Here is a 16,082-nt window from a genome sequence, read left to right as displayed (position 1 = left end):
TTGCCGTATGCCCTTTGGGTTGGCCTCTGCGGCAGCTGTCTTTCAAAGGATCATGACCAATATTTTGAAAGACATCAGTGGTGTGGTCGTTTTTCAAGACGATGTACTTATTCATGGTAAGAATTGTGATGACCATGATAAAACTCTGAAGGAAGTTTTAAAAGCTTTGAGCAGTGCGGGAGTTGTTTTAAAGAAGGAAAAGTGCATTTTTAGAGCGCCCAAGGTCGAGTATCTTGGACATGTGTTATCTGAGAAGGGTGTAGAACCCAGACCTGGTCTAGTCAAGGCCATCGTCGACAGTCCTGCACCCAAAGACAAGTGTGGTCTGAAGTCATTCATTGGACTGTGTGAGTTCTATGCTAGATTCTTACCTGACTATGCCACTAAAGTTCAACCATTGTCTAATATGCTTAAGAAGGAAGTACCTTTCCTGTGGGATGCAAGTTGTGAAAAAACTTTTTCTTGGATCAAACAGGAACTTACTAGTTCTAAGATTTTGAAGCCCTTTAATCCCAATTTGTTGTGCACTATCACTGTAGATGCCAGTGGTTTTGGTTTAGGGGCTGTCCTCACTCAAGAAGTCAATGGGGTGGAGCACACTCTTGGATATGCTTCAAGAGTTCTTCGTGGAGCGGAGTCCAATTTTGCAGTTATTGAAAAAGAACTCTTAGCTTGTTGTTGGGCCATTAGGAAATTTAGTCCGTATATTTGGGGTAAACGTTTTCGTCTGAGAACGGACCATAGTCCCCTAGTTTCTATCCTTACGGGTGTTCGGATTAAAGACCATTCTCCTAGGATTGCTAGACTTTCAACGAAACTACTCCAGTACGATTTTGAGGTCAGTTACATACCTGGCAATAAGAACATAAGGGCTGATTATCTTTCCAGGAATCCTGTTGATGTTGGTACTGACAAGGATTGTGAGGATGATTATGATGAAGAGGACTGTTTCGTAGCTTTTGTTGGGATTGATGATATGCGCTCTATTAGTGAGAAAGAGTGGAGGGAGCATTTGTCCAGTGACACCTTACTTGGTGAAGTGATCAAATTTGTCAGAGGAGGGTGGCCCAGGGAAAAGAATGTTCATGTGTCTCTTCAGACCTTTGTCAAAGTCTCTGAGGAACTCTCTATTGAGGGTGGTATCCTCATGCGTGGTGATAGACTTGTTCCTCCCAGTGACCTTAGAATCAGGATAGTCAAAGGTGCGCATGAAGGTCATCTTGACAGAACACTAACCAAAAGGAGGGTTAGAGAGCATTACTGGTGGCCCAAGATGGATCAGGACATAGACATGGTTGTTGCTGAGTGTGTGATCTGTTCTAGTGCTGAAAAGTGTTTGAAAACACGTTCTCCTCCCCTTCAACCAATCCAATTTCCTGAGAGGCCGTGGGAAAAGATTGGTATCGATCTGGTTGGTCCGTTCTATTTACTTCCTCCTGCCTCCAGATTTGCGATAGTTGCAGTCGACTATTATTCTAAATGGCCAGAGGTCCGTTTTGTAAGTGAAGCCACATCCAAGAGCATTATTGACTTTTTGAAAGATTTGTTTTTGCGTGAAGGTTTTCCTTCATCCATTGTAAGCGATAATGGTCCTCAATTTGTTTGTCAGGAATTTGATTCTTTTGTGAGGTTGAGTGGCATTGATCATTTGAGGAGTGCGCTTTATCACCCTCAGACGAATGGTCTCGTTGAGCGCATGAACAGGGTACTTAACAATTGCATTCAGTGGGCCATTGCTCAACGGTGTCACGTCCCGAACGCTGTCAGGTCCATGCTGTGGTTCTATCGTACCACTCCCCACTCCTCCACCAAGGTTTCCCCGTTTGAACTGTTGCGTGGGAGAAAACCATGTTCAAAGGTTTGCCCTGGGTGGATGTCACGCTGGGTGAAGCTGAACTCTATTGACAATGTTGATGAAGTTGCAAGGTCTAATGTAGTACATGCCCAGTCCAAACAAAAGGATACTTTTGATTCCAGGAAGAAAGTAGTCTCCCAGTCATTTGTGGTGGGAGATGGAATTCGTATCAAGTTACCCACTCACTCTACCAAGGGTAATCCTAAGTTCTCTGAACCTTTTGTTATTGACAAAGTTTGTGGAAATTCTGTGAGGGTCAATATGAAAAACTGGTGGAATGTTGCCAGAGTTGTAAAAGTGGGCAAGTCTGTCGCTCATCTTCAGTCTTCTCATGATGCTCATGTGTTGCCTCTTGATGTTGCTCCTCCTTCTCCTTCTGCTTCTTTTTCTTCTCCTTCTTCTACTTCTTCTGTGGTGCCCCGTAGGAGTTCTCCTGTTCTTTCCTCTCATGATGTTCCTGCTTTTCCTTCTACTTCCTATGCTACTGTCTTACCTCGCAGGAGCTCTCGCACCCGAGTTACTCCTGCCAGGTTCCGCTGATTTCCTTCGTTGCTTAGTTCTGGGTCTTTTACTGTTCTTCCCTTCTCCTGCTTTTGTTTGTAGGAGAGAGGATGATGTAGTGTTCGGTTAGGTTGTCATTCTAGTCTTTGTAAGAATTATCTATGCTCTGTGTTCTATCTTCCCTACCTATTGTATTCTGATTTGGAATGCTGTTCGAATTGGAACTGTCACTGATGATCAACTGGCTGTGCGAGCTGCTGCGCAGCACTTGTTCCAATAAATCTTCTCAACTATCAAACTGCCTGCGAGTCAACTTACTACAAAGGGCAATACTGACAATAGGAGGGAGGCTTGACTATTTGTAATTATTGATTCAGTTGGAGTTACCAGTTGAATTAAAAGTGTCAGCCTACTCATAATGATGTTTCAAATGTCTTCTTCATCAATTAAAACTGGTGCTTTGTAGTTCTTCATATGTTGAGATAAAGTCTCTCTGGGTACAAATGCAAAGGTGCACAATAATTTAAAATTGTAGGTTAAATACTCTGTACTGCGAACTCAGTTGTCCGCAACACATTTCAGTATTCTCCTAAATTGCTAGTATGAAATCCTAGAAGTAGCTCTGGATCTGAATGTCTTAGAAATTAATTGTCTTTCAAAACCTATGTTGCGCTCTCGCATGTGAGAGATTTTTTTTTACAGGGGGTTTGGAGCCTTGTCACTGCCTGGCCTGCCATTTATTGGCTTTATTTTCATTCGTATTTGTGGACTTATAATTGGCAAGCACATTTCGGCTTCCCTTTCTGTTCCATGTGGAGCATGGAGCCAGCACTGATTGCTACTTCTTGATTAGTGTCTTTCCACTGCTCAAGCTGTGATTGAGGTACTCTTTTTCTTCTTTTCTTCTCTTTAGTGTTGCTTCTTTTTTTTTCTTCTTCTTCTTGTGTTGCTTCTTCCCTCCCACACCCACCTCTCATTGTCGGTGTTGCTTCTTCCTTCCCTCCCCCTGTTGTCCATGTTTATTTTCTACAGGGTCTGCATTGCTTATTGCCTTCCACCCTCCTGTTGTCTGTATTGTACTCCATCCCACCATCCATAAGAAGAAAAGAAAACCTGATATAGCTCTTCGGCTGAGTGTTGTGTTATATAAATGTATGTTTATGTAAGTGCTCTTTTGCGCTTAATGCCTAAGTGTTTATTTTTAAAGTGTATGCCATGTTCTCTTGCATGCTCCTGTATAATTCTGATTCAATTCATGGCCTGAAGTAGGAATGGCAAATTGACGTTGTGCATTGATTTGCGTCATCTAAACAATAACATAGTAGTAGATAGGTTCCCACTTCCCAAAATTTCAGAAATGTTGACGCTGATCAAAGATGCTAGCTGGTTTTCTACTATCAACTTATTAGCTGCGTATCATCAGATTTCACTATGTGAGGAAAGCAAATCCCTTACAGCATTCATAACTCCAACCAGGTGTTTCCAGTACAAAAGATTACCTTTTGGACTAGCTTCAGCAGCAGCCTAATGACTGAGTGTTTATTTTTAAAGTATGTCTTGTTCTCTTGCATGCTCCTCTACAGTTCTGATTCAGTTCATTGATCGTTCGTGAAGAGAGCCTTGGAGAAGAGGGCAGATTAGCTGTGAACCTTGGAAGCTCCTGTTCTTGATGTTTCAACTCGGAATAAACCTATTTGAAACTTATTCTGTCTTCCATCTGTCTTTACACTGTCATACCGCCTTTTTTCCCTGTCACATTGACCGTCCCCTTTCAGCCTCCCTCCCATTGTCAGTATTGCCCCTCCCACTCACCGTCCCTCCCATTGCCACTGCCAGTATTGCCCATTCTCTCACACACTCTCCCCTGTTGAGTGTTGCCTGCCCTTTCACTCCTACCCTTCCTCCCCATCGTCCTTCACCACCTTCTAATGCAACACCTGGAACAGGTGCCATTGCCAGGAAAGGGATGCTCCAATATTCCATTCACGGAATTCACCGGGCAACAACGTTTTTTTCCTACTTCCTCTCTTCTTTGAGTGAATGCTTCCAGGGCTCTCCAATAGGTTCGCAAAGTGCGTGGCCTCAATGGAACTGTAAACAAAAACATTCTCCATGTTAGCAGCACTATATGCTGAGGTATTCCGGCCACTAAAACACAAACCTACGCCCATATGCTTCCGACAAACAGGCTGCGCTACAGAGGCACTTTATGATCTGCTTGGAGAATCGGTAAGTAAAACCATAAACATTTAGACAGTAATGGCAGAGAAGAACCACCGGGCCGGGACCAACCCCCAAAACACCCGTTGGCTGTAAATGGGCCTGGCCTCATGAAACATCACTCTTGTAAATGGACATGATTCACACCATGACAACAGAAGATGTACTTGCGGAGCTTACACATCTGTGCTGCTGCATGCCCTCACTTGCCTTCTCTGCTCCATGTCGCTGCTTGCCCCCCCCATGCCATAACAAACAAGCATTGGCAATGCCACTAGGTGTCGCATTTGCCAGAGTTAGTTCTATTGGCGTTCTAAATTGCTCTGTCTTTTACCCATGTGTTAGGGAGTGGAGTGGATGTATGTGGTGAGTGTAATTATCGGAGTTGGATTAAAAATTGTTCATTGTGGAATTGTGTGGCGTGGAATTGTGGTGTAATGTGGATGTGAGTAGTGGAATTATGTGGCATGGGCGCATTGGAATTATGTGGATACGGGAATATGCAACAAAAAATGTAATCAAAAACAGCACGCACTAGGATCCTGAAATCTGAATGTGGCGTCCAGGCATCTCCTTCGTGATCAAGGAACGTTGTCTTTGCACCCTTAAATAATTCTTAGAAACAGCCTGGAAATCCTGGGCGGCAAATCTAAGAGCGAACTACCAAGGCCTACTTCATTAGCAGGATTAATTATTTATCCCACTGATGCTCATTATTGCCCACTGTTTGAGCGGGAATGCCTAAACACGATTGTAAATTCAAGGTCTAACTAAGCCATTTGACTGGAGCCTAGGTGGATAGCACTGTTGTCTGAAGGTCTCCAGCACCACTGGCCCCTGTCCAGGAGCAGGGACAAAGGATCACGGTTCGGGGTATTAGAGCAGCACCATCGGCTCTATTGTCTCGACTGTTTGTTTAGCATAGTTTCTCAGAGCAGGTGGAGGGGAGGGATGGGCAAGGTCTGGAGGGAGGGAGAGGGTTTAATTTTAAGGGAAGGATGTGCACATCCATCTCTACAGGCAAACGTTCGTAATCACACGCGAAAGCACAAGCCCACGTCACATGTCCAATCAACGATGAGCAGTGGAACCCAGGCATGCATTTCTTACTTATACTAGGGTCACAGAATTCATTGCTATTAGGTTTAAAAATAATGACTTCACTTCATAGTGGATGCATGATGGACCATGCACTCCTACGGAGCCTCAATAGGATTGAACTGCCTTGGGTAAGTCAAACCTTCAATGCCCTTAATAATTACAATTGTTAGTAACAATATTTACTGTTGGACCTGACCTTTTTTCAGTGTGATCCTAAAACTATTTGCCTTGTTTCTCCTACTTTTTCCAACTTTTTATGTTGGTTTTAGGACTCTGGGCACTTTAGCACTGGTTAGCGGTGGTAAAGTGCATATGCTCTGTCTAATTTGTATTGGTGATTGATTGGTTTATCTATGGTTGGCATATTTGATTAACTAGTAAGTCCCTAGTAAAGTGCACCAGGTGTGCTTTGGGCCTGTAAATCAAATGCTATTATTGTGCCTGCTGCACAGATTGTGCCACTCACATGAGTAGCCCTGTAAACATGTCTCAGCCCTGCCACTGCTGTGTCTGCGTGTTGCATTTTAAACCGCCATTTCGACCAGGCAGGTGTCCCAATTGCCAGGCCCAAACCTTCCCTTTTCTTACATGTAAGGCACCCCTATGGCAGACCCAAGGCAGCCCCATAGGCAGGGTGTGCAGTGTATTTAAAAGGTAGGACATGTACTGGTGCGTTTTACATGTCCTAATAGTAAAATACTTTCATTTTTAGGTCTCACCTAGCGATGCAGCGCATGCGCTGTCCGCTTGCAAGACTAGTGTCGTCTGTTTTGCTTTGGAAGCTGGGTGGAAGCTCCACCCATTGGCACCAGTCAAAAATGCACGATTTTAATTGGGAGGGAGGCATGTCGTACCCTCCCTGTCTCCTGTTTGCCGGGCCTGCGCGGACAGGAGATGTGCACGCGTACGGTGCGGGGGTATAGCACGCTTCCACTTTCTTTTCGCGGGCGTCTGTTTTCATCACGGCGTTTCAGCACAGCGCGCGCATGGCGCGCTTTCACTTTCTTTTACTGCATATTGAAGGGCTACATAATGAGCTAAGCAATGCCAGATATTTGGGATGTTCACGTATGATCAATTTGCATCAATAAAAACAATTGGAAAGCATGTACTTGGTCAGTGTTTATCCTGACAATTCTACATGAATGGGGCTCGTGCTAGACGCCCCTGCAGTAATCCACCCATGGCCCACCATTCACATCTGCCACACTTCCTTCTCCGCTCTCTTGTGCAGTAAGGGGACGCTGGTCATTGTCAAGGGGATGTTTTGTTTGGCACTGACAACGCATAATGGGACTTCATCGTATTCACAACTGCAAAGACCCGGAACCCCATTGTCATTTCTAATAATGCTAAAAAGCATCCCAGGGACCCCTCAGGGAGCGAAAGGTAGATTTAGTTAAATAAAGCAGCATATGAACGGGTCCTGGAACCACTGCCCTTTGTACTATGTCTCTACAAATGGCGTGGGAGGGAGAATGGACCAGAAATAAATGGAAATTGTCTGGTAAAAGGATGTAGAAGTAAACAGCTTCCCGCAGTTGTTTACACGAAGACACACAGTTGCAGGTGAGGACTATTTCCACAAAAAGAAAATGGCTGTTCCTTTGTCATCGTGAAGAGTAAACATAAAAGGGTCTACTTCCTAACTAACTATGAGTAATGATTCCGTTTTATTGGTACTATTTGTGGAAGCAAGTTAAATGTTTTAGTTTGTGTTATCTACGAATATTGATGGGCGACTTTTTTTGTTTTTTTCTAATTTGCACTCTACAACACTGCACTTTTCATTTTGCAACAGTTTCAGATTTGTTTTATTTATTGGACATCTTCTTGCCTCTTGATATACATTTCTTTTTCCCCAGGGTTTGCCCTCTAAACTCTACTACAGGTTTGCTACACACTGGCCGACTATGCAAGTAAAGTTGCACTGCTATTTCGGTAAATGCTGTGATTCCTTCGAAGCTAGTCGCTGCTGGAAGTGCAAATTGAATACAAAAAAACACATGCACTGGAATGCAGAAGTCTCGATAAAATGTTTGTCTCTGTAGAGCTGTAAGCAGGTAGTTTGTACAAATCTCGGCGCTAAAATTTGACTTTTGAAGTAAAGTAGTGTTTTTACTAGCAGAAAGTGCATAAATTAACACAAGCATTTGCAATGCAATAGGTCTTGAATTTAAGCAAGGTTGAGCTATTGACAATGCAAATAACAATGCCTTTTATTTTTGTTTTCGTTTTTAAAACATAAAAAAGGCAGTGTCATTTACAAAGCCAATAGCTTAAACTTGCGGAAAGGCGAGACCTATTGCGTTGCAAATGCTTGTTACTATTGCAAGGACTCTCTCTCCCATAGGGTAACATGGGGATTGCCTTGAAATATATTTTAAAGTGTAATTTCCCATTGGGAATAGGTAGAGATTTGGAGTTTGGACCTCTGAACTCACAATTTAAAAATATCTTTTGTGAAGTTGTTTTTTGAATTGCATGTTTGAAAATGCCTCCTTTAGAAAGTGGACATTTTCTTGCTTTACCATTCTGTGCCTCTGCCTGTAGAATTCACATCTGGGTTTGGTTGACAGTTGGGCTCTTGTGCATTCGCTCTAGACAGTCACACAAAGGAGCTATGGTGTGCCTTGCGTATCCTGATTGGCCATCACCAGGCTGATGGGTCTTCCGGAACTAGAGTGGTGGGAGGAGTTGTCACTGACACCTGAATAGGGCTGTGCCTGTCCTCGCACAAAGCTGTCTCCACCTCCCTGCAGTGTGTCTGGGACTAGGTCAGGAAGAGGCAGGGTCTTGTGCATAACAAAGACGTTCCTTTGAAATGTGCCTTCTTCAAAGGCAGACAGGGATATAAGTATGGGACCTCAGACTCTCCGATCAGAACACCTCTGGACTAAAGGACATTCTGCCAGGCAGAAGAACTGAGTGCCATAAGAGGAATTGACACTCTGACTGTTGCTTTGTTGTACTGGCCTGCTGCTTGCTGCGTCTCTCCTGCGAGTGAAAGAACTGGACTTTGCTTTCTTCATCATGCTTCCAAGGTTCTCCCAGGTGTTTGTGTGTGCTTGCGTCCTGTTACAAAGTCTCAGGGCCATTGAAGACTTCACCAACAAGTGCCTAGGCTCTTCTGCTGAGAATCCTGACTTGCCAATTGCTAACAAATCCAGTTCCTGGGCCCTTGTAAGGAATCTGGTGAAACAACCCACCAATTGACTCTCTGTGCCCGTTTTTCTGATGCTGCACTGCCGTGCAGTTGAAGAATAGGCACATCGCCTGCTTGGCGGCTGAAAGATTGACGCATTGTGAGTCTCGAGCACTGTCACAGACGTCTGTGGCACTCGCTCCGACTTCGACCCAGTCCCTGCTCGATGCATCGCCCGCTTCGCAGTTGGAAAATCAACGCAGTGCCTTCTTCGCCGCTGCATCAACACAGTGGGTCTAAATTTTCGACACATCGTACTTCGATGCGGTCTCTTCATCAACATTGCCCAGCCGTAAGGAAGTGAGAATGTGTGTCTGGAAATTGACGCCTTACCTCCCCTTGCAGTAAGGAACTGACACAACATTTCCCCTGCCTAGCAGTGCGGAACGGACGCCTCCCCTCCCTTGGGATTAGTGAATCGACGCATTGCTTTTGTTTTCCAGCGCCTCTGCTTCCCTGCACCTTTTTCATCCTTGATTTTGATGCATCTAATCTGTGCTGTACTAAAACAACCGCTTCCATAGATTTCTATGAACTGAACTTACTTAACCTTTTAAAAGTTATATCTTTACTTGTTTATGCTGGATTTTTGTCGTTTTGGTCTTGTATTTAGATAAATATTGACTATTTTGTTACTGTTTTCACTGTTACTGTGTATATATACAAATGCTTTACACATTGCTTCTGAGATAAGCCTGGCTTCTAGTGGCAAGCTACCAAGGGGGTGAGACGGGGTTATCTTAGCTGTTTGACTCCCTTACCCTGAGTAGAATAAGGGTCCCTACTTGGATAGAGTGCAAACCTCTGCCAACTAGAGACCCCCATTTCTAACATTTACCAATGGACAGCACATTCAATAAATAAACGGAATTATCGATGGGTACTTAAATAAGAGGTTTTTGTATTATCCAATCCGGTGGTGCTCATTATGCGAGGGGTTTGGGGAGAGAAAGAAAGCCACTTGTGCTGCAAATGTAGCATGCAGTGTAATACAAACTAAATTACATCACCAAAACACGCTGAACACATTTTATTTTAAAAAAATGCCGTAATCTGTGTGAAAATACAAACCATTCAGGAAACATGAGATGAAAACAAAAAAAATAATAGTTGAAACTAACGGAAATAGATTGGACGGTACGACTACATGTAAAAGGACCAGTCGCCATGGGAGGGAACCAAAGAAATGCAGGAGGGACAATAAAACCCAAACCACCACTAAAAAGCAAGGATTTCAGAGTGGTAGAAAAGAACAAATAACAAATGATGGTAATGTGTAAAGCACAGAGAGTGGATACAACTTGTCTCACAGACTGCACATGCGCGCTGCTTAGTCTCAACCAAAAAAAGGAGTAAGAAGCAGATGCTGCTGGCCTCATCGTAGCCTTTGTTTTCCCAGCATCCTCTGTTCATGTTGAATCTCCTACCGTCCGTGTTGCATAACATCCCACCCGCCCTGGTGCGTAACAGCCCGCCCTCCCTCCAGCCAGCAATAAAGATTTAAAAAAAACAGCAGATGTGCCAAGCATCATAGTGCTTTTTTTCCCTCCGCTTTCTGGCAGGCTGCTGTACAATATGGCTAAACATTAACAAAGCCAGTAGTTCTCTTCTTATAGGCGAGACCTATTGGCTTTGCCAGGGCTTTTAAAAAAAATGTCATATCACTTTTTTAATTTTGAAGTGACTTTATCATATTTTACTTGATGTTTGTTGTATGATTTACATAGTAAACTTTTCAGGGTACAGCTTGTACACTGAGTCTAAGAGCCAAGCCAGCCCCTTCGCTTGGAACTGGCTCGACTCGCTATGTTAATTTCTTTGCTCACCCACCTCTAGCTATGATAGGGCCATCTCTGACCCCATCTTGGCACTTATTTTTGTTTACAGTGTCAGCCATGCTGCACAGCATCTATGCTACTGTACATACAGCATGACTGAACATTGACAAAGCCAGTAGCTCTCATATCGTAGGCGAGAACTATTGGATTTTCCACGGCTTGTTTTCAAATGTGAGGTCGCTGTGCATTGACTGTCCGTGTTTCCCATTTGCATGCTTATGTAAACCTCTTCAGATGACCAAAGGCACTTATAAAATGTCCCATCCACTTGACTTATTTTTGGTATGCAGGTGTCATGTGCTTCCTGCATGGCCCATTGTTGTTTTCCCTCGATTAGCCTAACTATACACGTTGTAGGCCTCATTTCCCTTTGCACACGTTACTATATAAACACAATTGCCTTTGTGCCATATTTTGTTTTCACACTAAACCTGCATATTTTTTTGTGATCTATTCTTTTCCTGGGATTTAGTCTGAGCACCACCTACAAGGTCAAACAACAATGTCCCTTGTTGTTCTGTCTGACCAGGCGCTAGCGCCTAAACTTAACACAAGAATGCAGCTGTTTATGTACACACACGTCCTAACATATAGATAAGTACATGAGTCACAAAGACAGACATGTAATTGAGAGTTCTGAGACAAGAGCATGGCATCCGCTGAGATGTAGAGCACTCATCGGTGTATGCTTAGGTACGAGGTCTGCCGGTAATCCCAGAGATCTTTTAAATATAATCACTTGGCTTTAGTAGCAAGGGAGAGGGTGGTTAGGTAACTCTGTCCTATAAAATGACAGTGCTTTTCATGATAAACTGATTATTAACCATGCTAACAGTATTTTTATTATGCATTTGTGTTCTAATTGTGGCACGTATGTTGAATTTCAGAGCACGATAGTTTGACTAAATATTCAAAACTTTCTTCGTGGCTCCTGGTTATCTTATTGTGGACATGTACGAGTGAAAGAGCGAAAGGGTGTGTCCAGTTACTGCGATCCCTGAGAGGGTCGAACGTGTTGTGTACTGCGGGTGCCAAGTCGGTTGTTCCTCTGGTAAGGTTAGGAGGGCAAGTGAGGCACTGTAGCTAGTCGGACTCTGGCTCTTAAATATTGAGGTGGTATGATGACTCGGTCCCTACATACTGATGTTCTATGATCCCAAGCATAGTTCTGTTTCAGAGCAGAATCCCTGCAACACAAGTTTTTTCACTTGTAAAGAGTACCATTAGGACACCACGTTTGCAGGAAAGGCAACACCGCACTTCTCACCTTCATTTTAGTCTTGTTTGCAAACCTTTCATTCTTGAAAATGTGTTGGATGTATCCTCTCTCTTACTGCTTGCACACCTGTCAATTTATGATCCACACTTAGTTATACACCATTTTGATTGATTTCTGCAAATCATATGTTGGAGTTAAGTGCAAGATACTGTGGTGCAAGCTTTACAAAATGGAGGAATTGCTTCCTAATTGTTGAAGGCTGTCTCTGGACCTTATAGCAACACTTGGGTCTCAGTAATGCCTGGAACGGGGACACATTTTCGTATATTTCATCTATCAAACAAACTTAGGGGCCGATTAGGATTGCGGTGAATCCGCATCCTCCGGGCCGGCGGAAGCCACCGCCGGCCCGGAGGATGCGGATTCACCGCTGCGGTGCCTACAAAGACCCCCCGCCAGATTAGGATGGCTGGGGGGTCATCGGCGGACGGGAAGACCATCCGCCGCTTTTCCGCCGCGGTCGCCTTCCGACCGGGGCGGAGTCTATCAGACACCGCCAGCCATATTAGGATGGGGCAGAAAACATGCTTTTCCGCCGTGGAAAAGCATGTGGTTGTTGGTGTTTGGGGGACCGTTGCGGGCCCCCAGGGTGTCGGGGGGGGGGGGTGCACATGGGGGGTACCTATGGTACCCCCCAGCATTTGCATGCACAAAGTGGCAGGCACCACTCGGTGCCTGCCGCTTTGTGCATGTAAATGTAAAGCATGCATTTTTTAACCTTGCTGCTGGTGCTGCTTCAAGCAGCACCCGCCGCAAGGTTAAAGATACGGGAGGTGACCGCCAGGGTGGCGGTCACATCCTAGTTGCACCGAAGGGACCGCCGCTGCCCCTGCGGATGGTCCCTCCACCTCGGGGGTGGCGCCATCCTAATTGGCCCCTTAATCGGGCCTAATTCGCGGAAATATAGCCAGAATTCAATTGCATGAACTGTGAAAGCTCTGTTACTAAAGTTGGTGTTTTAAAGACCTTGAAGGCCTGGATGTGGAACTTTATTCAAAGACTGTGTTGAAGTAAAAATTCTGGTATGGTCACTTAATGCCAAACCTAGTGTTTGTAGGCGAGGCATCATATTGATGCCCCTTTACTCTCTAAAATAATTTGCCGTCTAAGAGTGGTGGTTAGATACTTTACAGTTTTTTTCCATCTTATTTGTTTTAATGTAATTTCATAATGTCACGTAAAGCTGTAAAAAAAAAAAATATTTGCATAGCCTTCTCAAAGCTGAAGTCCAATCAAAATGGTACTAGTTGCTGTTGGGGTAACATAGAGGGATGCAAGTGATCTGATGTAGAAGGTAACCTGGGTTTAATATAAAAACACAAATGAATTCCCTGGCGTTACAGTTGTAATTGGGTTTCCCAACTATGGCCCCAACCTTTTGATGCATTTATTTCTTCTCATGATGTTATGTTACTCATGCTTTACCCTTTGAAATTATATGGTGGTGTCTAGAACAAAGAAATCTGAAAGTTACTTTTTGCCTTGTGTTTTAGTGCACAGTTTTACTAAAGTTTGTTTATTCTAGGGGAACTTTTGGAAGCCCTCAAACGAGACTTTGGATCTTTTCAGGCATTCAAAGAAAAGTTGACAGCCTTTTCAGTTGGGGTCCAGGGTTCTGGATGGGGGTGGCTTGGCTACAGCAAGGATTCCAATCGCCTTCAAATCACTGCTTGTGCTAATCAGGACCCTTTGCAAGGGACAACAGGTGAGCACAAAGAGTATTATAAATGTTGATTTTTATCTTTCTGATAATGTTTACTAAACAAAGAATATAGTGGGTGTGAATTAATAAAGCCACCAATCTGTGGCAGCAAGGTTTTTAAAGCTTGTACCAGCACAACGCTTGACCAAGGTAGAATCTTCAATAATAGCCCATAAATAGGCATTCCTGTTTTCAGTTTCTAATTTTGGTAAATTCTGGGTTTTTTCCCAGTGATTTCAATACCTTTAAAAAACAGTGGTTACACATTTCAGTGCCATTAAAAACAACAGAAACACTGTTTTTCTGGTATTTATGGAACATTTTGCTTTTATTATTGCTTGCTTGCTGCACTGATAGTGCATGGTTTATAGACAATGTTTGTACAGTGTATAGGAGGTACAAATACAGTTTTACAAATCAAACTTATTGTACTACACATACAACACTTATTCCGTGGGTCTGTGGTCAAGCACAATCGCTCTTTCCTTCCCATGTAAACTTTTATCTGTGAAAAGGCCCTCTCAACATAGGCACTTGAGATAAGCAACGGCAAACAGCCAGTACACAATTTGCTAACTCTGGCCACCTACATAGTTTTCCATGCCAATACTGATACACCTTAGGATTGTGTTTCTCTGGGAAAGGTTCTGCAACGTATGCATTGAATTGTAAGCATATGCCACCAGAGTTATTGTGGAGGTCAAAAATGAGGCATTACTTTTCAAGAATGCAGTAGAGTGTACTTTCTTCACATCACTGTCAACATGCGACCGAAGATCCTCACATTTCTTTCCTTTGTCGTCATCACTAAGCAGAAATTCTGTAAACGGTTGCCACGTGGATGAAATAGCGCTGACAGCCTCTAGGACTGAGAGCCACTGGCTATATGACCCAGTTGGGTTGAATCTTTCTTTGATGCCAAACAAAGCACAAAATAAGAAATATTTGCGTTTTTAGTACCGGCGCATAAACATTGTGCACCAGAATGGACTACAAAGTCAATAGCGTTTTTCATTAACTCTGAAGATTATAAATATGCTTTCAGCATACCATATAGCAAGTGGCACATATCTCTTACAGGGAAGTACTTCAGCTCAGGCATCGATTTTGACAGGTCATCACACACCTTTTTCAAATACATAGCTGAATCACTGCAAATACAAACAAATCACTCCAATCTTTGTTGAATTTGGTAAGAACGTTTTGCAGCAGCATTCTAAGTGACACTGTTTCATGTTTTCTAAAAGTCTGGTGCCATGTTTTCACCACTGTCTCGGATGCTTGGTGACAGCACTCTTTTCACATACACCTGTTACTGCACCTTGCTTTGAATGTTTAAAGCCTGGGGTGTTTGGCAACTCCCCTACTATCAACACTGAAAGAAAAGAGGCTGATCTATCAAAGAATTTCATCCATTCTCTGTCTGTGGGTAAATATGATGGTACATATTGGGAAAATTCTTATTAAACCAGCCATTTCAGTGAAAGAATCCAACTTAGCCAAAATATCAAATATGATTTTGATATTTCCGGATTCACTACAGTTTATAAAATAATCAAATATGACCTAAACATGCTTCTAAACCCTGCAACTTTAGACCAAAGACCACAAAACTGAAAAAGGCAAATGTGACCTCCCTAAAAAGCAAACCTCAAGCAGAATGTCAGCCCAGCCTTTCTTGCTGCTACCTTGTATAACAAAGTTACATTGCATTAGCCCCTCTAGGAAGAAATACAAATTACTCTTTCACTCGCCTTTTCCTCTCTTTGAAAGGCACTTATTTTGTGGTTCTGTAGGTGTTTTTTCAGTGTGCAGGGCTCGACAAATCTAAAACATTGTACTAGTCCTGCAGGTCTAGTAACTTTGAAAATCCCCTCGACCCAACTGCAACCTTCTTGACCTCTGTCTCTGAAAACGGAGCAAAAGTGACAAGTTAACAAGATTTAAAGGCATCTTTATTGCTCAGTTCCTTTGTGAGCAATAAAAATGCCTTTAAATCTTGTTATCTTGTCACTTTTGCTCAGTTTTCAAAGACAGAAGACAAAAGTTAGTTTGTCTTCCTACTCGCCAGAGTAGGGCCTAAAAATAGCTCGTCCTCATCCATTCTCCCTCGCAAATGCGAGCGGGCGAGTGGATTTGTCGAGCCCTGGTGTGTATACGTTTACCCTGGCGAGGGCTACTTCTCTTTCGATGGGGTTTCATGAGTTATTATAGGTTTAAACCTAAAACAGGATAGCCTACCCATGAAGTACAGGAGATCCAGCAGCAGAGAGGCGTGGGCACAGCCCCCTTTAAACTGCTGCAGCTCTGCTGAGGAGTCCTGATTCCTTACAGTGCTGCAGCCCTTCTAAAAAGCACCTGTTTTTGGACCTCATTATTGT

At 43.4% G+C, this 16,082-nt stretch overlaps 1 protein-coding gene across 2 annotated transcripts in view; it reads left to right on the top strand.

The window, feature by feature from the left end:
• Positions 1 to 16,082, top strand: part of SOD2 (superoxide dismutase 2) — a 437,494-nt gene that overhangs the window by 365,719 nt on the left and 55,693 nt on the right. For both annotated transcript variants that reach the window (XM_078648974.1, XM_078648973.1), the window contains one exon: positions 13,525 to 13,704. In XM_078648974.1, coding sequence (XP_078505100.1) covers positions 13,525 to 13,704 — 180 coding nt within the window. The remainder of the gene's footprint in view (positions 1 to 13,524; positions 13,705 to 16,082) is intronic.

The sequence above is a fragment of the Lissotriton helveticus genome, chromosome 6, assembly GCF_964261635.1.
Source record: "Lissotriton helveticus chromosome 6, aLisHel1.1, whole genome shotgun sequence".
NCBI classification, from domain to species: domain Eukaryota; kingdom Metazoa; phylum Chordata; class Amphibia; order Caudata; family Salamandridae; genus Lissotriton; species Lissotriton helveticus.
Note: the sequence above shows the minus strand (reverse complement) of the source record. Positions and strands in the feature narration are given on the sequence as shown.